The sequence below is a fragment of the Glarea lozoyensis genome (genome assembly GCF_000409485.1).
Source record: "Glarea lozoyensis ATCC 20868 chromosome Unknown GLAREA2, whole genome shotgun sequence".
NCBI classification, from domain to species: Eukaryota; Fungi; Ascomycota; class Leotiomycetes; order Helotiales; family Helotiaceae; genus Glarea; species Glarea lozoyensis.
In genome coordinates this window covers 2,447,085-2,473,464 of record NW_007360994.1, presented here as the reverse complement: position 1 = coordinate 2,473,464, position 26,380 = coordinate 2,447,085, and the positions used below count along the sequence as shown (strand labels likewise).

The 26,380-nt window shown below is 43.9% G+C and overlaps 10 protein-coding genes across 10 annotated transcripts; 4 read left to right on the top strand and 6 right to left on the bottom strand.

The window, feature by feature from the left end:
* Positions 1-102: 102 nt before the first annotated feature.
* On the bottom strand, positions 103-420 carry GLAREA_04139 (uncharacterized protein; the record flags this gene model as incomplete). Its single annotated transcript, XM_008084392.1, has 1 exon — positions 103-420. One exon carries the CDS (start codon positions 418-420, stop codon positions 103-105), a length of 318 nt encoding a protein of 105 aa, XP_008082583.1.
* A 115-nt stretch (positions 421-535) lies between these two features.
* On the bottom strand, positions 536-961 carry GLAREA_04138 (uncharacterized protein; the record flags this gene model as incomplete). The annotated part of the gene is made up of 1 exon (XM_008084391.1): positions 536-961. One exon carries the CDS (start codon positions 959-961, stop codon positions 536-538), a length of 426 nt encoding a protein of 141 aa, XP_008082582.1.
* Positions 962-1,741: 780 nt separating this feature from the next.
* On the bottom strand, positions 1,742-2,100 carry GLAREA_04137 (uncharacterized protein; the record flags this gene model as incomplete). The annotated part of the gene is made up of 2 exons (XM_008084390.1): positions 1,742-1,839; positions 1,887-2,100. 2 exons carry the CDS (start codon positions 2,098-2,100, stop codon positions 1,742-1,744), a joined length of 312 nt encoding a protein of 103 aa, XP_008082581.1.
* Positions 2,101-4,760: 2,660 nt separating this feature from the next.
* On the bottom strand, positions 4,761-6,677 carry GLAREA_04136 (thiamine diphosphate-binding fold (THDP-binding); the record flags this gene model as incomplete). The annotated part of the gene is made up of 1 exon (XM_008084389.1): positions 4,761-6,677. One exon carries the CDS (start codon positions 6,675-6,677, stop codon positions 4,761-4,763), a length of 1,917 nt encoding a protein of 638 aa, XP_008082580.1.
* A 1,166-nt stretch (positions 6,678-7,843) lies between these two features.
* On the bottom strand, positions 7,844-9,223 carry GLAREA_04135 (uncharacterized protein; the record flags this gene model as incomplete). The annotated part of the gene is made up of 1 exon (XM_008084388.1): positions 7,844-9,223. The coding sequence occupies one exon, from the start codon at positions 9,221-9,223 to the stop codon at positions 7,844-7,846; it is 1,380 nt and encodes a 459-aa protein (XP_008082579.1).
* An 893-nt stretch (positions 9,224-10,116) lies between these two features.
* GLAREA_04134 (alpha/beta-Hydrolase) lies at positions 10,117-11,712 on the top strand (the record flags this gene model as incomplete). Its single annotated transcript, XM_008084387.1, has 1 exon — positions 10,117-11,712. The coding sequence occupies one exon, from the start codon at positions 10,117-10,119 to the stop codon at positions 11,710-11,712; it is 1,596 nt and encodes a 531-aa protein (XP_008082578.1).
* Positions 11,713-15,174: 3,462 nt separating this feature from the next.
* GLAREA_04133 (Magnesium transport protein CorA, transmembrane region) lies at positions 15,175-16,691 on the top strand (the record flags this gene model as incomplete). Its single annotated transcript, XM_008084386.1, has 2 exons — positions 15,175-15,817; positions 15,877-16,691. 2 exons carry the CDS (start codon positions 15,175-15,177, stop codon positions 16,689-16,691), a joined length of 1,458 nt encoding a protein of 485 aa, XP_008082577.1.
* A 4,093-nt stretch (positions 16,692-20,784) lies between these two features.
* GLAREA_04132 (Ribose/Galactose isomerase RpiB/AlsB) lies at positions 20,785-21,543 on the bottom strand (the record flags this gene model as incomplete). Its single annotated transcript, XM_008084385.1, has 3 exons — positions 20,785-20,844; positions 21,021-21,391; positions 21,495-21,543. 3 exons carry the CDS (start codon positions 21,541-21,543, stop codon positions 20,785-20,787), a joined length of 480 nt encoding a protein of 159 aa, XP_008082576.1.
* A 590-nt stretch (positions 21,544-22,133) lies between these two features.
* Positions 22,134-22,919, top strand: GLAREA_04131 (Triosephosphate isomerase (TIM); the record flags this gene model as incomplete). Its single annotated transcript, XM_008084384.1, has 1 exon — positions 22,134-22,919. One exon carries the CDS (start codon positions 22,134-22,136, stop codon positions 22,917-22,919), a length of 786 nt encoding a protein of 261 aa, XP_008082575.1.
* Positions 22,920-23,900: 981 nt separating this feature from the next.
* On the top strand, positions 23,901-25,229 carry GLAREA_04130 (FAD/NAD(P)-binding protein; the record flags this gene model as incomplete). Its single annotated transcript, XM_008084383.1, has 5 exons — positions 23,901-24,083; positions 24,130-24,486; positions 24,538-24,886; positions 24,940-25,101; positions 25,162-25,229. 5 exons carry the CDS (start codon positions 23,901-23,903, stop codon positions 25,227-25,229), a joined length of 1,119 nt encoding a protein of 372 aa, XP_008082574.1.
* Positions 25,230-26,380: the final 1,151 nt, after the last annotated feature.

Genomic DNA, 26,380 nt, shown 5'->3' with positions numbered 1-26,380 from the left:
TTCTTGATTTAATAGATAGAATGGTAATAAATTTAAGTTTTTAAATACCCTCTTATATTGACACAACCAACTTCACAATCACACACTCCAACCATCACCCGCCTAAAACTCCATCTCCTCCTTCAAATCCCTCATAATACCATCCGCAGTATTCCTCGTAATCCTCTTCCCACCCTTAACCGCATCCAATGTCATTTCAATTGCCCTCTTAGCAACCTCATGAAGCCTTTTGTCCGCTCTTTTTTCCAAATCGTCGAAGTCTCGCTCTAAACCAATCCAGCGGAATTCAAGCTGCTTATACTTCTCCACCAGCTCTTTGTTCTGGGTTTCTAATTTCTTTATGTAGTGTAGCGCGCCTTCTGGGCTGAAATCTGTGCTGTAGTCGACTTCGCTTTCTTGGGAAGGGGAGGGGGATGGCATTGTTGTTGGTGGTATTGGTTTTCGGGAGGGAAAGATATGATGGGGGTAATAGCGTTCAATTCATTTAGTCCCCCTCATCTAGTAAGAATAGTACACCAGCCTTTTTTCTTTAGCACTAAATACATATCCCTGCCCTTGTCAAGACAGCGGCCCAGCGCTCAACTATTTCCACGATCGTACAAGTCATCTCGTTCGCCCACTCAATTTTCTTGTCGCTCATTCTCGATGCAAGACCGTCCGTGTCTAGGAGATACGGGTCTGGTCTTCCTGGATATGGCTGCCGTAATACTTCAGAGGATGGCGAAGTATCACTATTGGAAGAGGAAGTAATTTCGAGACCGGCAAGTCTAGGACATAAACCGGCCGTGTCATCATTCTTTGCCACCTGAAAGGCTTCAGTGCCATTTCTACATTCACTATTGATCATCGCCAGTACTTCAGTGACTACTTCCTCAATGATGCTTTGAGAGGCCAAAATTATTACTGGTTCCAACTGATCGATATACACCTTGGGCATGGCTGTGGGTCCTGAGTTAGACATAATTAAATTGAGAAATTGAGTTCTCGGACTGTGTATTTACACTGGGGTGAGCCTGCGTATTGAGTTGAGAGCTGTTGCGTTCCGACTTCTTCGAGATGAAATGTTTTTAATATCAAGGAATGCTAAAAGCGGCGTCTCTTTTGGTGCTTTTATGTTGAGTTCTTGCTGAGGTATGGCTGGTCTTTATATCCTATTGGATATGATTCGGTCATGGGGAGAATGTGTTTGGCTCCACCTAGAAACAGTGACTTATAGTAAACAAATCATATATTTCTGTATGTTGATTCATGATTTTCATAGTTTTAATTTGCTTGTAAATTAATTGTTTGCTGAATAAGACCCATTCATCTGCTTGCAGGCACAATATACGACACCTCTGAAATATGTGGATCAAAGATGACTGTACTTCGTATGTTTGCTAATTACTAGTCCAAATCGATGTTGATATTCTTTCAGGACTTTGACAAAGTAGGAATCATTATTCGGGGAAACATACAGCAGTCATCGGCGTTTCAAAGCACAAATTTGAAACTGTCTTCTGTCGCCCTGGCAGCAAAACACGACATTTTGAGGGTATTTTGTTTCCAACAATTGCAGATGCAAATCATAATAGATTAACCTTTTGCTCCAAATTCCTACTATGAGCGCTTTGATTTATATTTTCTTGCTTATCAACTCTTCACATGAGATAAAATCTGTTTAATATCATCCTCTTATTATCTTAAAAGAAAACTTCAAGTTTTAAGCACTTCTTTCCAACTAAGCACATCTCCATAATGCTCAGAGGCTCAAATTATCGCCCACCATTCCCAAGACACTTGCAATCTTGTCCATCTCAATCTCGGCTCCCAACGAATCAAAACATCCATTTATCAGCTCTTTAAATCCCGGATTCATGAATCGTCAGTAGGAATAAGACGCTCACGCATCATCTCCACGATTGAATCGCTCAAGCTGTCCGCTATCTCACTTCTTTTTTCCTCCATCTTTGCGGTCTTGGAAAACCCTTTAGTCTCCTTGCATTCGTCCAATACACACGAGACTAGTTCCTCTGTCATGTGATAGAGAAGAACCTCAACATCGTTTTCCAGTTGACTGAGTTGCTGGTGAGGGGTGGGAGGTGCTGGTGAGTCGGACATGATTTGCGCCGTTGAAAAACCCAAGATTGTTGGTTCATGTTTTAGTGTGTTTGATTTTCGAATGATGTTGGTTTACTGTTGCTGTGAGAATTCTTATCAAGCATAGGAGAATACTTGGAAAGCGTGGTTGCAGATGATTTTCCCTTCGTTTCTGATTGATAAGGAATGTTTCTATATTTAGATAAATGAAAGCATCTAACCAAAGCTGCGTCGGCTGAGTCAAACGAAGTCAACAATCACACGTCAGTAGTGTTTGTAGCTATGTTATTCTCTCCAAACTGCATAATATACATTGTTTGCAACTCTTTGTCTAATTCGTGCTGGCTTGAAAAATTGCAGATGTTACACTTTCCCAGTGTGCAAACATGAGAATTATAGAAGTCAACAACGATTTTTCATTACCCGGTAGACTCTCACATTTTTCCTTGTCATCACTCATACACTATGATAAAGCCAACAAGGGAACAGGGTTTCGCAATTTCAAATAATGATTTCACTCCAAAATCCACAACGGCATTTTGCTAGTAAATCTTGGCTACCATGAAGACTAGTTAAAAGGAATTCTACTCCGCAGATCTCGAGCAACATACCCACTTTCACATAATAGTCTTAGAATGAAAATCTGGATGACCTTCGAATCTATTCTTTTCTATACCCTTGTATCATTCTCCAGACGAGATAACCCTTTCAATCGCTCCCCAAATCCATCTTTACAGAAACTCCAGACCTCTGTTATCATCAACAACCCATCCACACAACTATCCAAACTCAATGAACAACGTTAGATCCACCATTTATAATCCACTCAGCCAAATCCACTGCTAGTATCTTCACCGCGTCCGTCATCCTTGACCTAACTCGATAAGGATGGTTCTTGGGATCAGACGCCATGATTGAATTCTCAACAAGTCTTGACAACTCCTCACGAGATTTGCTTATAAGCTCTGACCGTGAATGTGGCTGGGGAGTGAAGTGACGGTCTGCTTCCATTGCATCTCGACTTTCGGGCATAGTTAGTTTATTAAAGGGGGTGCTGACTGTTGTGGGGCTGGAATGGCGAGTAGATAGGATTCTATGGATTTGAGGAGGCTTTTGAAAGGATCTATGAAAGATGATAGAACGACTGGCATACACTGCGCAAATCAGGAAATTGGATCTATTTAATGATGATAGCATATGGAGAGCTGGTACACAACAAGTTTTCAAAAGTATATGAGTCATTTAAAATACTATTTAGACGATAGAACACCCGGGCTTAATCTATATGAAAAGCAAATTAGGTATAGATTGAACAAACAACATTTAAAAATTCTTTCTTTCTGTAAGATAGAAGGGGAGATTTCAGTGTGTTTGTATTTGTTTAGTAGAATAATTAGTAACACTTCTATAATACGACGTTACGTTCAGGCTTCTGGAATGTTTTTGAGATGGCCGATGAAGCTGTAACGTAAAGTTTATACTCCTATAATCGTCTACTATACCGAAAAATTCGTTCGTAGCTAAACAAGTGTTATAAAAACTTAATTTACCAACATATTACTTCGCTCTATCTTATACGTCAACCCATTAATACAAGAGATTGGCAAATACAACCTATATACTTAGAAGTCAAAACCTGGTCTGTTGTCTTGACACAAGTTCCAATGTAGTGAAAACTTTCCTCGTAATTTGACAGCCGTACAGCAATCAGTGATGGAAGTATTCAGATTTCACTCTGTGCACTGCTTTGATTGAGCAAACGTTTGCTATTGATTTTAAGATGCGTGCCGTGACCCACATGCTTTTTAAAATGCGGTGGATAAACACTCTCTAATATATGGTCTCTAAGTAGATTCAACATCCATTTGAAACCCCCCCCCCCTTCCAAAATCTAATCCATCACCTGCCACAAACCTCCCACCCCATTTCCCAAAACCTCAGATCTCACGAAAACCCACACATCACCTAATCCAAACCCACAACCCCCCATGTCCACCAACATAACAGCAGACCACCTCCTGCACTCCCCGACGGAACTCACGAACAAGATTCGAGAGATGTATAGCAGGATCATTCAGGAGACGATTAAAGCCATGGTGCCTGATCCCGAGAGCGGTTTTATCGCAATGATTCAACTAGAGTGCAGACCAAAATGCGGAATGTGGTTACGGTTTTGGCGGTGGAATGGCGCAGTGGCTTGTGGATCGGAGGCCTTGATGTTAGGTATTGGGAAGGGGGTTGAGTGCATGGGTTGGGAAGGAGAGTGAGGGCATGAGGAGGTTTGGTGGCGAGATAGGGAGGCTGGTGTGATGATATATTTTAGTAGGCTACCTAATAGGCTTGAAAATAAATACATTAAATGTCCTAGAGCCTCCGTTGGGAGATAAAATATATTATTAGTATATTATTAGTGTTTATGAAGGTACAAAGACTGGAAACTGCAATGTAAACTTGCAAACATCATAGAGATATCCAATTGTTTGCAGTAATCTATGGGAATTACTACTATCAAGGCAAGATAAATCTGAATGATGATTTCAATCTGTAATAGGGAATATCAAATGGAAAAATGGAGACTGAGCAGAAAAAGTCGTTCAACAAGAAATATGGTAGATTCGCAGAAAGAAGACTTCCAATTCTAACACGAGAAATGAAACAAATTTCTATGCCAAAACCTATGCCTACTGCAAACTCCTAATAGCCTTAACAACACTCTGCGGATCCAACCCCTGATGAAAAATCTGCTCTCCCAACCCCCCACATCCCTCCTTCGTAGTCCCAATATACTTATACTTCGGATGCAACTGTCGTTCCAACAACCACGTTCCCATCTTCGAGCCCAACCCCGTCTTCTGATTCAACGACTCCACTACCAGCACGAACGGCGTAGACCCGTATTTCCTGATCGCATCCTCGTCGACTACGTTTAGTGTTGATTTGTTGATGAGACCGACATCAACGCCCTCGCCACGAAGTCTATCGACGGCGTCGATGGCACGATATACCATCTCGCCAAACGCAACGACGTAACCCGCCGTACCAACACGGATAAACTCATCTTTACAAGGCTCAAACTCATATCCATCGGCATAAAACGGCTCTTGAGACCTCTCCTTCAGAATCAACGGAACCTTCGCACGCGTAGACAGAACCAAGCGGATCCCCTGATCCCAAAACACCTTCGCAACACACGCCCTCATCTGCGTGGCATCAGCCGGGAAATACAATCTTGTGACATCCCCATCAATCAACGCATTATCGGCGAAGAAAGTGTTAATACCGAAATGACACGTATTATCCGCCATCTCGTCAACGCCCGAGTGCGAGAAATGACATAGCACATTCGCGAAATTCAACCTCGCCATCGTGATTTCCGAGATGATCATCTCGCAGAAAGCGGAGAAGGTAGAGAAGATCCCGACTTTGTCTTTGGTCGAGCCAAATCCTGCTGCGGCGGAGAAGTTACCGCGTTCCATGATGCCGGAGGAGACGAAGACTTCGGGGCGCTTTTGGTGGATGACGCTGAGACCGGTTGAGCCTTCGAGATCGGAGTCGATTACCATAACGCGGCGTTTGGCTTCTTCTTTTGAGAGACCTTCGAGAACGCTCACGACGGCTTCACCGAAGATGACTCTGTTGGCTGACTTTTCAGTCGTTGAGCCTTCGTAGAGGTAAGCGAGAGAGTTGGGGGTGATTGCTTTGATCTTTTCGGCGGCTTGGGTGTAGCCCCGTTCTTCCAGGTATTCGACTGCAATTTTGACGGGGATGACATCGTGTGCGTGGGTGGTTCCCTCGAGGCCTTTGATTCCTGGTGCCATCTTTCTTTTGGCAATGACAGCTGCTGGTCCATTGTGCGAGACTGCACCACAAATTGCGGCATAGAGCTGGTCGATATCTTCACCGGATGTCTCGAACACCTTCATACCATGGCCACCCAATGTTGATGCCAAAGAATATCCTTTCAGATAATCTGATGGGTGACCAGCAATTGTAACATCGTTATCATCGATCAAAATCTTCACATTCAGGTTCTGGGCAACGGCTAAGCGAGCAGCTTCAGCATCATCCCCCTCCTGTTGAGAGCCATCCGAACCCAACATGAAGACCGTCTTGTCAGGATTAGCCATACAAACTCCATTGACAAATGACCAGATATGACCAAGGCGTCCTGAACTGAATTGAATACCAGGTGTCAAACCAAGTTCCGGATGTCCAGGTAGCTTCGAGTTTGCTTCTCGGTAATGAAGCAGATGTTCAAAAGGAAGATGCTTGTGTAGAGCAGCTCGTAGATACTGTGTGGCAACTCGATGACCAGATTCATCGTAGACAATAGGTAAGAATTTCTCGGAGGAGTGGAGGAAGAAAGCCTCGAGGATACATAGTTCTGGGATTGTATCATATGGACCTCCGGTGTGACCGCTGACCCCTCTCGCGGCTCCCGATGATGTGAAGTAGACAATGGTATCTCTGAGTAGAGATATATTGGACAAGAGATCCTCTTTCTGCTGATCCGAAAGTTTTGCGTTTGTGGGGTCCAATGATATTGGCTTGTATTTGGCGAATACATCGATGCCAAAATCTGCTGTTGCGGTAGCCATGTTGAGATTATTTCGGCTTTTGCGAACACGTCAAAACTTCCTGCGAAAATACTCAAAATTTGGGTATTTTGCATCTGCTTCGGATCAGTACACCCTTATATGGGTGTCGCGTCGGCCAAAAGTCGTTTACTCGCATATCGTTGGCGCGGCATGCAAATTGCTGACTACACTCGGTCTTTCCAAACGAGCTCAATATCAACATGTAGCTAGATTTATAATCTTACAGTCACCTCACGTTGCTTCCCATTTTGTTGATCGGATGAAAGTAGCCACCAAGTAAGTTGTTTCTCAAGGTTGATGACCAGTGAAAAGTGGTACAGAAGCAGCATGGTCATTGTCTGATTGGGTGTCGTAACAGCCCGCCAGTCCTGTATCTAGCCACAATTAGGAAATGAAGAACGACTGTACATTAATGATTGACTGGCAATGGCAAGCCAACGAGACCACTAGATCGGCTTTATTAGTATCGGAATCAACAAAAAGTGAGAACAGAGAATTATCAAGTAAGCCCCACTGACAGATTCTCTGGGCGAAAAGCATTACCTTATGTATCGCTATCATTTCGGCAATACCACACTGTCAGTTAGTGTCTACCCACAACTATACTTGATGTTAATTCCGAGCATAGATGTTTATCGCCGAGGAGTTTCTGTTTTGGGAAACCCTCTGTCGGAGTAGCTCATCTTGGGCGTCTTCTATAGATTCCTATGCCGTAGAAGTACGACTATGTCGCACAATCCACTGCTGGGAACTCGGTAAGAGAATGCATTGAGCAGAGAAAAGTAGTTGGAATTCATGGAATGTTGCATCGGAAAGAAAGTGCCAGCGTTTTCGAGAAGTCGTGAGGAAATGCCTATGCGAATCGGGCCGCGAGTTGTTCCGGTACCACAATCCATAGGTATACATAGGTATGTTGTGGTTTATACCTGTAGTTATCGTACAATTTTGCTAAGACCTTGGTAGCTTGTTGAGTTACTGAACATTGGGTTTTGCTTATGCATATCTTTTTGAACTAGTTAATTTAGTCAAGTATGTTAAAAGAACTCATTAGAGCACGGGAGGGAATCGTACAATTACACATGAACACTAAGAAGCAGCCAAAGGCAAACAATTCACAAGAGCGAGATATCAAAACCTGGTGATAGACGTTCACATAAATATTCTACCTACTTCCCCCCTTTCCCCATACTCCCCTTCCTCTCTCCCGCAGGTCTCTTCCCCCTAACCCCCGCCAGTCTCTCCTTCTCCCCCTCACCCGCCGCCGTCGGCGTCCCAGGCCGATCCAACTCCACCGAACTCACGCTCGTAAAACTGCCATCGCGAGCCAGCGGCGACCTTACCTCGGGCGTCGCACTCCTCGACCCCGCAGGCGAGAGTTTGCCCTTCGTCCCTGTCGCTGTGACCTTCTTCCTCCTGCGCTCCGAATTGACAGAGGAGTTGCTACCTCTACGAACATGGCTGGGTGCGTGTTGGGCATCTTCTGCTTCAAGGACAGGAGTTGAGCTGCGCGAGGAGTTTCGGGAATGAGAGCCAGCGCGGACACTGCTGCTACGTGTACGCTTGTGGTCTTTTTCGAGGAGGGAGCTGTGTCTGTGGATGGAGGATTGAGAGGTATGGTGTTTTTCGGGATCGTGTGTTTTGCCTTTGTTGAAGCCGCGGTAGCCGGTCCACCAGAGCCATCCGCCTTGCTCTTTTGCGAGTTTTCGGTCGCGTGCTTTCATGATTTTGCGGAGGTGGGCGCGCCGTTCGTTTTCTTTTTCCCAGTATTCGGACCGGTAGTTGTCCCAGTTTTCTCGGAAACTTGGGGAAAATGGTTTGGGGAGGAGGAGAAGCTTGATATAGTCTCCTCCTGGTGCTAGATCCTCCTCGTGTCCAGCTTCATCGTCTTCACTGATGTTTGGTAGAGCGTGATGAGCGTTCTTTCCTTGTACTTTCTCCGATTCTTTCAACGCGTTATGTCCCACGAAACGATATGAACTCCCGCTGCTACCCGAAAACAGGCCGTATGAAAATAGAAATGATATCGTGGAAAGCACCTCCCGCCACAATGGCTGCTTGATCACCACCAGCTTGCAATTGAATCCACGGAGCCCTCGATTCGTCAAATATACCCATCTTCGTGGCCATTTTATGCCTCGTGCCCACGTCCCCGTTCCCCAGACCAGAGCAGATGTGACTATCCCTCCAATAAAGCACACTTTCTCCGTCACATCCACGACCCAATATACCGAACCTCCAACGCCTTTCCCGTCTTCTCTAGGCTGAAGAAACAGCGCGTATGTAAAATAAGACATCCATATCGCCAGCAAAGTCAGGAAGAATGTATGTTGTCGTCGTCGGGTGCGCAGCTGAAGCCATTGCGCTCGCAGGGAGGCTTCGAGGATGAGGAGGTTAAGGTATATTTGAGGAGGTGAGGATGGGAGGTTCGCGAGAGGATCGGCGAGACTGGTCGTGGGTTCGATTTTGGTGATTGGAGTTGTTGGCGGTGGTTGGACGGACGTTCCTGGTGGAGGAGCTCCTTTGACTATCTGGTCAAGGCTTGACATGGCGCAAGTTGTGTTTGTGTTATAGAAATATCATGATGGGGTTTCAATCTACCAATACGAAATACCAAGTTCTGGTCTGATCGAGATGTGGTAAGACTGGTCAGGTTTGCTGGTTGTAAAATTGTCATGTGTTGACGTTGGATGATCGACTTTCACGAGCGCGGTCGACGGGACCTCTATCGACTAATAACCTACACAAGCTTTTCAGCTCCACGGCATCTGCATCAAGCTGTAAATATATTTAATACGTCATTGACGCTTTTCGGACTTCCATACATTAAAGGATCACTTATCATCTATAGACGGGTTCCAAGATATGTAATGCGAAGTATGTGGATGCAGTCTTGATGCTTCGGACTCTATCATGCTGGTAAGTCCATTGGTGGTACATTCAGTACATTCAAACGGAGCGGAGTTATGCCGACTGCTCCGCTCGACATCGCCCAGAAACGAATGCGAAGCCTTTCAAAGGTATAAGTTTATTGTATTTTCCCCTATAATATCATCAAGATCTGCAGGGTCTTTGTTTATTTTTTCAGTCTCTCCTAGCAGAATCTTCCCGACTTGGCTGGTGCAGATTGACTGATATTCCATTTTGCCACAACAACAAACCTCGTCATCGACGGGAAGCGGGCTGGTGAGCGGACATCTGCCCTACGAATTTAAGATATCTGCGTAATCTCCGATTCAACAACAGTACTTCACCTCGCTCCTTCGATCTTCGAGAGACGAATATCTGGTCTCTCAAAAAATCATTCACATTGTATTCCCCTCTGACACTCCCATCGCTTCTGCGAACACTGCCTACGGAGAGCTTTGCAGGACGCGTCACATTTCCTCAATTGCGCCAAATTCCCTTTCTACCTTCCTACGAACGACATACATACACCACCATGTCTGCGTCTCAACAATCATCGTCCTCCTCAGATCGAGGCCAGCAACCGATGTTGGCTTCGCAACGAGCGAAACAAACACGTCAGCCGGAACCGATTAAAGCCACATACTTCCCCTTGGGATATAAAGAAGGAATCAGTCAGTGGTGGGCGAGCGTGTCACCAGCAATCGCAGAACATAATGTCCTCTCCTTCATCCCATATCTACAAAAACCGCCAACACACACGCAAACCGGATCCGCGCCAGTTTCCTCTGCGCCCTCCAGTGTCTCGATCAATGAAGACCCCTCCAGACTTTCGGCTCCTGTGAGGACGAATTCGATAAACGATCCACATGGACCTCGCGCATGGCATTCGAATTTGATCAAGTTGAGTGGAAAGCAGAGGGCACTGAACGAGTTCTCGGTGGAAAGAACAGGAGAAGAGGTGGAGGAAAACCTGGTGATGTTACACGGATACGGAGCAGGACTCGGGTTCTTCTACAAGAATTTTGAGGGATTAAGTCGTTCAAAAGGGTGGAAAATCTATGCCCTAGACATGTTGGGAATGGGACGGAGTAGCAGACCACCATTCAAGATCCACGCGAAAGATCAGCAAGGCAAAATCACAGAGGCGGAGAATTGGTTCATCGATGCGCTGGAAGAATGGCGAATTCTTAAGAAGATCGACAAATTTACGTTATTGGGACACAGTATGGGAGGCTACATGGCAGTCGCATACGCCCTGAAATATCCTGGACATCTCAACAAACTCGTGCTAGCGTCACCTGTTGGAATTCCAGAAGATCCATATGCTGTTCAAGCAGCCATGCCAGAACCGGGAGATTCGACCATGGCAAGCGAATTCATGCAAGATCAAGAAAATGAAATCGTAAATCCCAACGGCAAGTCAAGCACCGGAGACAACAACAAACTGTTCAAAGCTCCACCCAAAGCAGACGGGAAGGGAAAACCAGAAGAACCTCAAAAGCGGCCGCTACCAAAATGGCTTACATACCTCTGGGACGCGAACATCTCTCCCTTCAGTTTAGTCCGCTGGTCAGGACCTCTCGGCCCACGTCTAGTCTCGGGCTGGACCTCCCGCCGCTTCTCCCACCTCCCGGAAACAGAATCCGAATCCCTCCACACTTACGCCTACTCCCTCTTCCGCCAGCGCGGTAGCGGCGAATACGCACTCGCATACATCCTCGCTCCCGGCGCCTTTGCCCGCAGTCCCTTAATCCGCCGCATCCACGGTGTCGGTCGTCAACCCATCCCAGCATCCTCAGAAACTAAACTCCCAACCCCATCATCCTCCAGCCAGTCCATCACGAAAAAGGAAACGGGCTTCCCCGTGATTCTGATGTATGGCGAGCACGACTGGATGGATATCGCGGGTGGATATGCAGCGGAGCAGAAATTGAAGGAGGAGCGCGAGAAGGCACTACGGAATGCGAGTCCTGAGGAGAAGGAGAAGGAGAATGGAAGTGCGAAGGTGGTTATCATTCAGAAGGCGGGTCATCATTTGTATTTGGATGGGTGGGAGGAGTTTAATGAGGTTATGAGGAGGGAGATGGAGGAGACGAGGGAGTTTAATAAGAGGGTGAAAGGGCAATGAGGGGATTTTGGGGTTTTCAGGACGAGCAATTGAGGAGTTGAGATTGGAGTTTGGTTTGGGGGTGCTAGGAATATCAGGTGTATTTGTATTGGACTCGGGTTTGGGTTGTTGGTTTAGATGGTAGATAGCGTTGAGGGGTTTATGCTCGTATTAGAGTAGACCAGAGGCGGTTAAATGTATAGAGAAGTTCTCACTCTTATTTATTTCTCCACCTAAACTGACAATTTCCCTCTTTTGGCTTGCTAGAATGTCAAATCTAAACTTCGAACCTATCTTTCAACTTATGGAAACATCTCCTAGACGCCATCCCAACACTCTTAAAATAATTCTTGCTAAGCCAGAACCAACACATACAAAACATACAGGTGCTCGTGTAGGAGCGCTTTAAATAACAATATCCCACGCCTAGAACTTCGGTAACTGCGTCAGAATGAACAACCAACGAAAGCCGTTTCTGGTGTGCGTGTGTTTTTCGCTCTTTCTTTGTCATTTGTTGATGTTTCTAAAGATTATTAAACGTTGAGTCATGTTTTTTAGACTACAACTTTTACTAGTCGCTACCTTCGAGCGTTTTAGAATGAATAGGGGTGGATTCGGTGGGGGGATTGGTTTCGGTGACAACACTCCCTCACTTCACATTTTTCAGCATCACATCTGCTCTGCTTTATATCCTATGAGATAAAAAGCATAAAATAACGCTCTATCCATGTCTATTTTAACCTTCCTCGCAAATCCTAGACAAGTAGCGCATCCGTGCTCGATCACACGCTCGTAGTTGGCGCTAATTTTAGTCGAATTTTGCGGAATAATGTGTTTTAAAATTTATAGCCAAGTTCTCAATTTGACAAGTCCTAGTATTTCGCAGATTTCTGCCTTGTCTTCCCCAGAATTTGTACCTTGTTGACTGATGAACCTTCACACTACCTAAGTGACAAAGCCACTTAGCCCACTCACTGAACGACGGTACGAGAAAATCGCATTAGCTAGGTTTTAAAACGCTGCAATTGTTATAACTACTGTCGAGTAGAAGCAATTCAAAAGCCATCCGCAAATACTGGGTTGTAAGTAGCACCCTTCTTTTTATAACATATGCGGAGTTTGGGGATTCAGGTGTGATGTTGTGGAGGATGGTATGTTAGTTGTGAGGGGGTTTTGGATTCGAGGCCTGGGAGCGGATGGGGAGGATGGTTTCGGTGGTGGACTTTATTTCGGTGACAGTAGACTTTTTCCTTTTTCCTCCTCGTTGCCTTTTAAACCTCTTATATCTATCCAGCAAAACAAATTCGAATACTATTGACTTCTCATTCTCCTCTCCCGTTCTCAGATTCTCTTTAAGCTTGAAAGTCCCGCTACTCGATTCGAGATTGTCCGAGATCAGGTTGTTTTCTGTTTCGGAATGTTGCAGGAGATGTGATGTAGTTCTTATACTGAAGCAAGCAACGATTTAGACGATGGCAGGATGTGTGACATATGTTTTGTATATGATAAACAACTCAACTCTGACTATGTTAAAAAAGATCGTTACTGAATGTCGCTTTTTCAAGTAGTATTATTAAGGAGGTTATAGATCCCTGGATCACAAGATTACTTTCTACAAACCTTGACACGAACAACAGCAGTTTTATGATGGAGGCGGGATGACATGGTCACTTTACGGGTGCGGTTGCATAGAGTTATCAGTTGCGGTAAGATGTTTTAAGAGGATTGTTCGTAAAGATAATGAATATAATGTCGATTGTCAAGTTTGTCGGTGGTTGTTTTACTTTCGGTGGTGAGATTGGTTTCGGTGACAACAAAACCGCTTCTGAACATTGGCGAATATGTGAACATCTTTTCACAAGGATATAGGTACGTACTACTTAACAAAACTTCTTATTTGCCTAGATGTATTTAAATAGACAGTCTAGCGGCAATGCGGTCAGTAGCTGTATAGCTGTGGAATACTAATTTCAATTTCTCTGATAATATTATCGTAATAATATATTATGTTACTATTATATCTACCTCCACAAGTAGAACATTATATTAGCGATCGAAAATTAACTTGTTAAAAAAAACCTCTATAGTCTTAATCGCGGTTCTACTCTTTCTATTAGTAAAGCTTTTTGATAATTAGTAGGGTTAAGATTACTTAACATTAGAAAGAACTTTAAATAAATTAGATTTTACTTGCTCTCTATAAAAGAGTAATTAATCCGAACTTCAGATTCTGAAGTTCAGAATTCGACGTCGCTACATCTTAAAAATTATTCTTTCCCACCTGCTTTTTGCGGGTTATAGAAGAACAAATGAGAGAATATCAAATTGGAGATAAGTTTTGTGATTAGTGATATTAAGCGTTTCATTATCGTGGAAAATTGTACTTCTGTATATTAAGAGTATGTTTACTTAGCTACTTCTATTTTAAGGGAATTCGGAATTTAAAAAAAGGGAAATCGGTGACAATTCTGGTTTCGGTAGTAAAGTTTTCACACACTTAATGAATTTCATGATTTGCAAAGTCGAGTCTAAATTACAACGCGTACGAGTAATTTTCAACAGCTAGCGGTACACGACATCCAAGCTTCCGCTTTTTAGATATAATTTGTTTTCATAAGTCCACAGAGTTCCGCGGCATTCGCCCACATTTGTGTCTTGCTGGGACTGGATTCGACAGTTGTTACTATTTATTAAACAAAAACTTTAAAAATAGATTCTTTGTAGAAGGATGAGATCTATACTTAACATTAGGAAGATTAAGAGGGTTTTAAGCTCTTTAGTCTAAATTTTTTATATTTAGGTATATTAGTTAATCTAAGTTGCTTTTCACGATTTCTACCAAGTCTCCTAAGAGGGGTTCTATTGGGAGAGTATCCCAGCTCATTATGCAGACAGAACCATGGAATAATAGCTTTTAGTCTCTTATCGCCTACTAGATACTTACGATGTACAGACCGCTCTAGCCGCCTGACAAGAACTTTCCAATGCCCTGAAAAGCCGCCATTCAGTACCAAGGCAAGAAGAGTCGAGTGCTAGATTGGAACCGTCACAAAGAAATTATTTTTGAGGCATTGCTTTGAGGCGAATCAGGCGATTGGGTGGTCCAGAGTTACTTTGGCGGCGGTGCTCCTCTCAGCCCAGCACTGCCACCACCATTTGATTGTAAGGCTGAATTTCATGAACCACATATCATGTTTAAAGTTCGCACTGATCAGGATTTTCTTCGTCCGAGTCATGCTTCATAAGTGACTACTGGTCACGTCAACAATTGAGATTGGCTAAATTGTCCAAGGTGAGCTTCCTTGGTCCTACTTTCGCCACTCCTGTTCTTGGCGAATCCAATGCATCGTTTGCGAATTTGGCATATCTCTTGTTATATGCTTATCATCTCCGCTCAGATATCCAAGCAGTGTATCGGTCAACTTCGTGTATACCACCCAAACTTCCCCGAGTAGTGACCAGGACCACACGTTTGACAACAACATGGATACCCTTCAAGCCAATGACTTTCAATCCGATGGCGCATCGTTAGGGAAGATACCTCATTCGGCAGGAAACGATCTGAATAACAACTATTTGGCATCTCCTGTTCCAAAATATGCGTCATATCTTGAGTATATTGCGGATCTGAAAAAGGATTCAAGCTGTTACGAAGATCTTTATGCGATATTCACCTACACATTTTGGGGACTTGGGACATTTCAAGTTCTTCTCATAGACACTATGCTATCTGGCGAAGTGACGATCAAACCTTTTGCTTTTGAGCAGCTGCATAACCTTGAATCTACAACGGAGTCTTCTAACAGACTTGCAGAAATCAATGAGAGTATTATCACTGAGCTCCAGAGACAGACAGACAGCTCCATGCAGACCAGAATAATCGTCATCGAGATTTGGGATCGACATGAGAGCGGAGTGCGAACAGTTATTGATAGAATCGGGCTAGAATATGATATCGACCCAGCCTTCTTCTTGCATTTCTTCACTGCAGGGGACGAGTCCCGATCCGAAAATTGCACAGCAAGACGACCCTTGTCGAAAAACCCGAAATTTCTTCGGCTCCATGGAAGCATGGTAGCGATGATTCTCTCACGTACTGACGGGTGCGGATCAGGGTACAATACAGGTAATTCTGCATCGTAATCTTCATATCATAACCGAGATCTAACAGTGTTAATGCGATAGTGTCGATACTCTCTATAGCACCACACTACGATCCTGACATCCATCCTTTACTTTTTAACGAACGCTCAAGCATTAATAACGGTATCGAGATATCTAATATGGCAGCAAAACAGAAATACAGAGAACAAAATATTCTCTGGTACTCGAAGGGTTATCAAAAATGGATTCTGTCTCTTGAACGTAATGCCATTGTTGCAAATGACCTCGATCTATTGAGTTACATAGTACCGTGGCTGGAATACAAGATCTACGACTTAACTAGTTTGACCCGAGACCTCAATGATGCGATCTGCAAATCGGACGACACTGAAGATAAGAATGAATGGGAGGAGCGGATAACTTACCGTACCTCTGACCTAGAAATGGCTGTCTGTTTACTTGAAGAGCTTTTCCAAAGTGTCGATGAGTTTACAAAATCCCTTACCCAACCTCAATCAACTTCTGGTCTCAATGTTGTTATCAGATTCTATGATCGCACAGTCAATAATGCACGGACGCTGCTTCATATAAGCACTAGGAGAATGCAAGCGCGTTTGACAGAGACATCAATAGAGGAATCCAGGAGATCAGTCCAAGAAGCGATTGCTGTAAAACAACTTACACAGTTAGCATTTGTTTTCATTCCGCTAAGTTTCGTATCTTCCGTTTTCGGAATGAATTTAAACGAACTGACTGGTGCCGGACCACATATCTGGGTGTATGTCACTACCTCCGTCTGTCTAGTGGCTACTGTGCTGCTCTTTGTCCCTATAACGAAGAGGATCGGGAGGAGAAGGAGAAAAGGTCAGAAGAACATTCTCTTTTGGCCTAGATGATACAGGATGACGTTCGTGTATCTTTGTTTGAAACAAGGACGCTTGTCCTTATTGAAAATCGGGATTCTTCTTGCGCTTCTTACAAACGCCCGTTATGGCGACTTCGACGGTTTACAAACTCTGGCATATACTACGGGGCTGCAAGTGGGGCGAGATCACAATGAAGTATAGTAGTTCAAATCCTTGAGTGTCCCTCAGGCAGTTTCATGCTCGACCACGATCTGCGCCAAATCGACCAGGAAATAAAATGCAGCGGTCGGAGAGATATTGACGGGTGGATATTTCGATTTGATGTAAACGAATTCTTTGGATGGCTGGCACACTCAGTTCTTGTTGGGTCTTACTGTATCAATGCAAATATCGCTGCCTTGCAACGTGTACCATCCATGATCAATCTCAGCGTCATCATGCGTGCCACAGTCTTTCGACCTTTCTATCCGTCAGGTTGATTTCGGGTTTCGCCCGCGGTTGGGAAATTGAAGCGGATTGGCTAGAGTCTGAAGAAGTTTGTCTCGGGAGCTCGCAAATAAAAAAGAGGTATAAAATTGAGTAAAGTTTTTGATCAAACACGTCAGATTTACTGACAGAGGTACTGTAGCAAAAGTAAAGAAATCGAGAGACTCGGCTGGAGACTTTAAGGAGACATTAACTTTCTCCCTTTGAATCGGCAGTAAATTTAAAAACACGTCACATATGCGACTACGAACTTTTCTTCGTGAGCTGTTATCTCCTACGGTACACTGATATCCTAATCCATCCTCTCGATCTGCCCAAATTCTTGTTTAAGAGAAAAGAGATTAATTATATCCTTCCACTCGACCCTAAAACCGTATTCTTATTATCACGAGATAATATTCGCACCTGTAATAAAATTTCCCTACTAATCCTAGAATTCCAATTTCCAAAGTCTCTACTCAAGGCTAATAAATTCTCTTTCTATCACAAAGGCAGACCCCCAACCTGTAATACGCGAGTAGCACGAAGAATATTCTGTCCAGCACGCCCTTAAGAATACGCCTTTCTTCTAAACAATCTAACCGATATCACTAAGGGGACACAAAGAACTTTACTACCTCTACTATATAAGTTATTCTTTATAATTCTTCCTTATTCCTTAATGTACACTATAGAATAGTGTTCCGCTTTAACTACTATAATTGAAAACTCGGGATAAGGATAGTAACACTACGTTTTCAAAGAATAAGGTAAACGGAGAAGTCGAAATCGGTGATAGTTTAATTATCGGTAACAACTCCCTCCTATTTAGAATAACTTATTTACCGCCGCCTACTACCCCTCTATATACTTCGTATCTATAGCTATCTCTATTATTCTAAATTCTCCTCTTCTAATACTTCCCTCTCTAATAAATTTATACTATACGTAAATCCACAAATACCCTATAAGATATCTTTTTCAAACTCGATAATTTATAGGGACTAGAGATAATTAGTATTTATATGTAAAATTATTCTATCTTAATAGAAGAAGAGAAAGAGGGATAAGAGCCGTAAATAGTAGGCTTGTAACTTAAATTAAGTAGAAGAGATATTTAGAGTAAAAGGAATAGAGAGGTAGAGATAGAGGGAAGGAAAAGATAGTAAAGGGAAGCCTAGATATATAGTAGTGTTATGAATTGTATCTTTAACTAGGATTTATTATTAATACCTCTTAAAATAAATTTCGTGATAAAATCGCAATAGTTCTCGTGCGAAAGATATAAAACCTTTTATTCTTCCGTAATATAACACCCTTCTTCCGTTCACCTCTCCTAAATTTTGAAACAACCTCCCATCTTCACATAAATACGACCGCCACCTCTTACCAAGAAGCTTAAACAACGCGAACTACTTGGAAACGCGATAACATCTCTGTGTCGTAAGTCACGGTCCTTGATTTCTATCACATATTCAAATTCCCGCTTTCACTACCTTCCATCATTTGACTGGCGAACCAGTAATTAATCGCAATTTACATTCTAAAAAATTCTTGAAAAACAGTAGTGGGAGGTGAGAATCGGTGATACTTCATTTTTCGGCGACAAACACTCACCCCCCTTGTGCCTCCCCATCCCATTCCCACCCAACGCCCAAAATCACTCCGCAGTCTTATTCCCCTGTTTACTCCATAAACCTACTATTAAGATCCCTTTTCTTCCTCAAACAACCCAATGCACAAAGCTATAATGCTAGTGGGAGTGCACAGTACGTGTCGATGATTTCAAGTAGATAAAGAAGTTGCGTATTTATATGTAAACTTCTCTATTTATCTTTTTCTTGAAGTTTGTTTGGAATAAACCTATCACAGGGGTTAAGGACATTTTGTTATTATAAATAAGCTTAAACCAAACGAGAAAGATTACAAATATACTATACTCTTCTTAGACTTCCGTTTAGTATAATGTAGTTCCATTATGCGTTTACTACACGAATATAAAATAGTAGGGAGACGTTTATTTAATGTCTATAAAACAAAAATTAGCAGTTGACAATCGGTGACACCTTAATCTTCGGCAACAAACATCCACGCTCCCTCTTCCATCCCTAGCAACCCTAGAAATCCATTCCTCATTTATCCCCCTAACCTAAGCCGTGCACCCAAAACCAAACCCCAAACCTCAAAACCTTGGCTCCTTATCCTACATCCCAAAACCAACACTACAGTGACATTGTCAATCCACATGGGCGCCGCTGAACTTTCCCCATGTGTACGGCGGCGAATTTATAGCTCGGGGATAGAGAGATTCTAGGCCCGGCGGTCTGAGTTTGCCTTCTGAAGAGAGTGGGCTATTTAGCATTAGAATAATCGAGTATGTAAGATAAGATGCTACAGAGTTAATTTAGATAAGATAGAAGGAAAATAAATAACTTAATTATAGATCGGGAAGAGATAGCTATAGATTCTTTCTTACTCTTTATAGAAGTAAACTTTTAGTCTGTAATTTATTTTTAGAGCGTCGCGTAGAGGTTTTCAAGTATTTATAGCTTTCTATAATTAAATACTCTTACTACTTCTATTCTAAACTTTATAAATAGCGAAATCGAGAATAATTTTAGTTTTAATAATAAGTCTATATTATAGATTAAGTACTCTAGTATTGAAAGATAACTAAATATACTCTAGGTTTTCTATAATTTATTAAATATTACCTAAGTTTCTTTATTATTATTTCGATACTATAAGGCGATTTATTAAGTATCTTCTAGAACTCTACTCTCTTTACCTTAAATATCTATATTAGTTTTAATATATTATATAACGTATACTTAAATTATTTCTTAATAATAGACAGCTATCCCTCTAGCTCTAACTCTATAACGAGAATATTAGTTATTTTACCTTTATAAGATATAAGGAAACTTGAAAATAGAGAATTATTTAGATATATAATTCTTTTTAACATTATTCTCTAATTTCCCTAGAATAGCCACCGTACTTTCAATTCCCGTACTCTGTTTTCTAGGTAGAAATATAGTTTTCTACTTTAATGTTTAAGGAGTATATATAAAGTATTCGAAGTTAGATAGATTTAATCTCTTCTAAGTCCTATACACTCGAGTATTTACAAACATTATATTCAAATATATAAGTTAAAGCTAGTAACAAATATTACCTCGTATATTATACGTCAAAATTGATACAGAACACCCACGAATACAATCGGTCTTGATAGAACACATTGTATACTTGGGCTGAATTCGTTGACGGCTCAACTTTCGGTGACAACTCTACCCTAGTTTAATTAAAAACTCTCGATTTCTAAACTACTTAATCTATAGTTCGAATTAAGAACAAAGTCCATGCCGTTTTTTCCAGGACGAAAGATTTCTTCAAGAGTCGGCGTAGGTAGGACAGCCCATCGGTCTTCCATGAAGGTGTCCGTTACTATGAGTTTCAATTAGTAATGGGATAGGAGTATATATAGTACTTCGTGATCGAAAATTGGGGGGGTCGGAGCCGGAAATTTTAGTAGATTAGTAGGGGACTAGTTACAATTTCCGTTTTAAAAGGTCACAATTGTGGAAGAAAGTATACTGATAGTTCATTTCCCAAGATTTAAATTTACGCTTTTGGGTACCGCTAAATTCAACTTCTAATTCGCTTCCTCGTCGTAGTCGTTAATCGCCTTGACTTTCTCTGCACTCGCGCAGTTCTATTATATCGTTAGCATAAATCTACCTCGCTCTTCTCTCCTCTCTTGCCCCTCCCCCTTCATCTCTCCATCCCCTGCCTCCTCCTCTCCCACATCTCCTCTCCCCTCACTCACCCCCACATCCCCTACCCTTCCCCCCAACCCTAATACAAAAACAGAAAATCACAAGAACTCACAGGATCAAACCTCAACCCCACCCACCCATCAACCAACTTCTTCGCCAATTCCAACCCAATAACCCTCTCCCCAAGACACAACACCTGCGCATCATTACTCAACACGCTGCGCTCCACACTAAACGGATCATGTGCCGTCACCGCGCGGATACCCGTGACTTTGTTTGCTGCGATGGCAACGCCGAGGCCGGTGCCACAGATTAAAAGACCGCGATCCGCCTCCCCAGCTTTAATCTTCTTCGCCGCGTCAACGGCGTAATGTGGATATGCTGTTTTGTCTGAGGAGGAGAGGGGGCCGACGTCGTGGACGGATTCGACGGCGGGATGGGATTTTAGGAGGGTTGTGAGGGCGGTTTTGTAGGCGTAGCCGGCTGGGATGGAGGTTAGTGGTTTGTTTTGGTGTTGTAGAGGATGGGATGAGGATTAGAGGAAATGAGAGATGGGGAAAAGGGGAAGAAGGAAGAAGGGAGTTACCGTCGTCGCCGCCTACGACTATGCGTAATTTCTGCTGTTGTTCCGCCATTTTCTTCTTCCCCCTTCCTTATCTATCGTCTTCTTCCTAATATCCAATAAATCAATCAATCAGGTATCAACGCTTCCAAAAATATAAAATCCAAGCAACAAATCGAATTAGAGGGTTGAATCATCGCAAGAAGATTCTTTCCAGATATGTCGCGCAAGAACACATTTTACCGCCGGGTGAGGTTGAAGTGAACCCCGCGTGGCGGGGTGACAGGTGGGGTTCCGGGTTGCCTGATTGGGGATGCCGGGGTGGTGGGATGGGGGGTTTTACCCCGCTGTGGAGAGGTGATGTATGATGTCGATTGTTTTGTTTTCGTAAGATGTTACTATGCTAATTGAATTGATTTGTCTTTGATTCCTAATATTGCTTGTATTTAATATCAAATAATTTTCTCAAGAAATTTCATGTGAAGGCTCGAGAAAGAAGGTTGCTTGGGGAGAAAGCAAATGAATAAGGAAATAAGAATCGCTGCTATTAAGTCCTGGTAGAAAATATCAGGGATCCATCTAGCCTGGGTAGGTAAATAAAAGATGTATACTCACCTCACTCTCTCCAATTGACAGAAACATACTCACCAAACCAGATCCACAATGTCCTCTCCACCCCAAAGACCTCAACGAACCCTCGGCATCTCCCTCAAAATATATTTCACGCCCCAAGAAACCCTCCGCTACTACCAATCCCTCCAACCCATCCTCTCACTCGCACAACAACACAACATCCACATCTTCCTCATCCCCTCCGTCCTCACCCTCCCCCTTCTCCTCCAACAAACCGGTGCCTTAAACTCTACCACCTGGTCCCTATCCAAACGCGATCGAGCGCCCATCACTCTCGGCGCGCAAGACTGCTCGCCTTATGACAGCGGCGCGTATACCGGGGCAATCTCCCCGCGCGAACTGGCGTTGATGGGATGTGAGATGGTGGAATTGGGCCATGCGGAGCGACGGAAATTATTTAGAGAGACCGATGAAACTGTCGCGAGGAAAGCGGAGGCGGTGTTGCGGAATGGGATGGTACCGTTGGTTTGTATTGGGGAGCAGATCGAGGGGAGTGTGGAGAGTGCGATTGAGGAGTGTACGCCGCAGATTACGTCTATCCTTGCGCTGCCGGGTGCAAAGGGGAAGGAGATTGTGTTTGCGTATGAACCTGTGTGGGCGATTGGACAGCCTAGGCCTGCGAGTGCGGAGTATGTGGTTGGTGTTACGAGGGGTTTGAGGGAGGTTTGTGGGGAGGGGGTGAGGATTATATATGGAGGGAGTGCTGGGTTGGGGACGTTTGAGGGGATGAGGGAGGGTGTTGATGGGTTGTTTTTGGGGAGGTTTGGTCATGATATTGAGTGTGTGAAGGGGGTGATTGAGGAGATGGCGAGGTAAAATGGCGTTGTGGATGGAGTGAAGATGGCGATGGAATGTTTGAGGTGGACATTTCAAAAAGGGGGAATTAATAAAATTTGAAGCAGATGACTTCTAGTCATAACTTTGACTGCGGAGAATAGAAAGAGGCAATTCCGACTGTCATGATGAAACTTCTACACGGCGGAGGGATATGTTGTTTGAAGATACACCGTACAAGTAGAAGGAGGCGTTGGGGTCGAGATAAATAGCAGAAGTTGACAAAACATTAAAAAGGGAAATGTTTAAAGGGGGCATATTGACAGCACACGAAACATTGCAATCTCTTATTATTTGACTGCGAAGAGTAAAACGTCATCCGAGCCGAAAGAGGCAAACATGATGATCATGATACCACGTCTTCAAGGCGTAGTAAAATATCTCCATGGATGCTTGAAAATACCGACCGCATCCCACCGCCCACGGACATCCGACATCCCATCCGGTCCGATCGCATGGGATCAGTCTCACCCCACTGCTGTCAACGCTGCCAATCAAAACTCAACGGTGCCTGAAAAAGCGGATCCCCATTCTTGACTCTGCGCAGACCCGAACCCGAGGCGGTAGCTCGCTTAGAACTCACCCAATCACAACACGAAGCGTACTCACCCACCAATCAGCACCACATCCGCACTCCTCCCAAAGATCAAGCATTTCCTCTCCCGACGACGACAAACAAAGAAAAAACGAAATGATGAGAAATCGTGGCTTTGCTTGAGCATCATTGGTAAGGTTGATTAAGATGTTTCAAGGGCTGAGAAATGCTTTACGACGCTAGCAAAGGTAAATACCGATAAAGAGGTTGCCTGCTCCGCTTGTAGGGTCTCAGATAAAAAGTCCGGACTTTCCCCAATGTTTACTATCAATTTGACTACTTTCTCTCTCAGTCTTGTGCTTCCGCTTGGGATTTATTTTTTACTTCAACAGAAGAAACCGAAACAGCAGATTGCGTATTCAGATAAGATGTCGACGATTGTTATTCTAGGTGGTTCCTATGTTGGACTGGCGGTGGCGCATAGTTTGCTGAAGTATACGGCGAAAGATGTCAAGGGGTTGAAGGTTGTGGTTGTCTCGCCGAATACGCATTTGTACTGGAATCTGGCTTCTGTGCGCGCGATTGTGCCGGGGCAGATGAATGATGAGAAGGTACTTCACACACCCTTCAGACATTAATTCCAACTAACACATCCAGGTCTTCCAAGAAATCGCACCCGGCTTCGCAAAATACCCCTCCGAATCCTACGAACTCATCGTCGGAGCCGCCACAGGCGTCGATCCCACCTCCAAAACCGTCACGATCAAAACCGCCTCCGGAACCTCAGAGCAGAAATACACACATCTGGTCATCGCCACAGGGAGTCGCAGCGAAGGAAACGTCCCATGGAAGAGCAATCTCGAGGGCAGCGAAAAGACAAAAGCCGTGTTGCACGAATACCAAGAGAAAGTGCGGAATGCGAAGAATATCGTCGTTGCGGGTGCAGGACCAACTGGTGTGGAAACGGCGGCGGAATTGGCTTTTGAGTACAAAGGGAAGAAGGAGGTTACTTTGGTAAGTCCCAACATACATCACAAATTTAAGTAAAGGGACTAACGTTCCCAGGTCACAGCAGGCAAAACAATCCTCCCCGGCCTCCCCCCCTCCGTAATCAAATTCGCAACCAACCAACTCGCCTCCCTCGGCATCAAAACCATCTACAGCGCGCGCGTCGAAGCAGAATTCCCATCCGGCAACGCCACCGAACTGGCCCTCTCCACCGGTGAGAAAATGACTACCGATTTGTATCTCCCCACGATTGGTGTGATTCCGAATACCGAGTTCTTGCCAAAGAGTATACTAGGCGGCAGGGGCGATGTGCAGGTTGATAGTTTCCTCAAGGTGAAGGGCGTGGAGGGTGTGTGGGCTGCGGGTGATGTGGTGGATATTCAAGCGAAGCAGATGGCTTTTGCTGGTATGTCCTAATCTCTTGTATTCTCTGATGGGTGGTGTGCTAATGCGAAATAGCGCTCCAAGCCAAAGCCCTGGCCAAGAACCTCGATCTCGTGCTCAAGAACCAGCCTCCTGTCAAGTATTCTACGGATGGACCGCCTATGATTGCTGTTACGCTGGGACGCAGTAAGGGGACGGGTCGCAGGGGCAATATGAAGTTCCCTAGTATTGTGGTTTGTAAGTTGCATCCTTTGCGAAACATTATTCGGGTGGATTGTGCTGACGCAGGTATCATAGATTTCGTCAAAGGCAAAACCCTTTTCACGGAGAAGCTTCCAAAATATATTAGTGGTGCCGAGTTCTAGACGAAGCAGAGATGGATGGGAGTGATCAGCGAGTTGTAGGCGTGTAATGGGGAAAAGGGAAGTAGTGTAATGGTATAGATGGAACTTGCGCGAGGTGTTAAGGTTGTTATACCCTGATGTCCTTTCTTTTGGGCGTTAGGCCTAGATCTTAGTTAATACAACTTGCTATTTCGAATATCTCACCTCTCCAATCTCGCATTGCGATGCAATGGAACCTCAAAGTCTAGTCATTCGCACACTCTTCATTTGCCACCCAGAAGCTCGATGACAAGCATCCAGAAATATTTCTCGCGCGAATCATCTAGTAAGGAGCAGCATAAAATCCTGCCGTGCAGCGAACATTAGAACCTCAACATGTATAAACATCACGACCCGCAATTGTACTGCTCGCGCTTTGTGCGCTGGGATTCGAAAACTGATTTCTCGATTGATGCTGAATATGAATGGTCGGTTCTTGATGGGTGGAGTTGTGAGCGGGTTTGGTTTGGGTTTCTTGAAATGGTGGGGTGGAGAGGTGGGAAGGAGAGTTGTTGCTGAAACTACATTCGTCATCGAAACTGAAATTCCTGAATTTTTTTATTATTACGGCGGGATAAAGAGTGTTCGAAGACCGAGAATCATAGAGTCGAGAATGTGAAAGAGAGATGAGAAGTGAGATTCAAAGATGAATTACCCCGACTACTCAGCTACATCGCCAGGATGTGCGTTTTGCATTGTTTTGGGTATTGAGAGGGGAGGGGAGGTGTTTATCGGGGGCTGGGTGGGGAGTTTGGTTGGGTGATTGGGGGAGCGGAATTTGGGTATTGGAAGGGGGGAAGGGAAAGGGTGGATATGAGCTTCGAGGAACTGGACAGGGGTTTGACATTAATGGTATGGTAGAAGAAAGGTTTAAGGTTCTGGTAAGTGTATTAGGATGCGAAATTCCTGCTTTGGGGACAGAGACAAGTACTGTAAAGTGTTTGCTGGATTTGTTATAAGAAACGGTTTTCTGTTCGGGAATTTTGGGGATTTGAGTAATTGCGAAACATAGGAGAGGATTGTATATATCTACCTCCTTTTCCGTCTTAATTAAAATCCTTCCCTGTAAAAGTTCGGAGGCTGATTATGATTACCCCTGGTCTGCTCTCCTTCTTATAATGACAGCTTTCTTG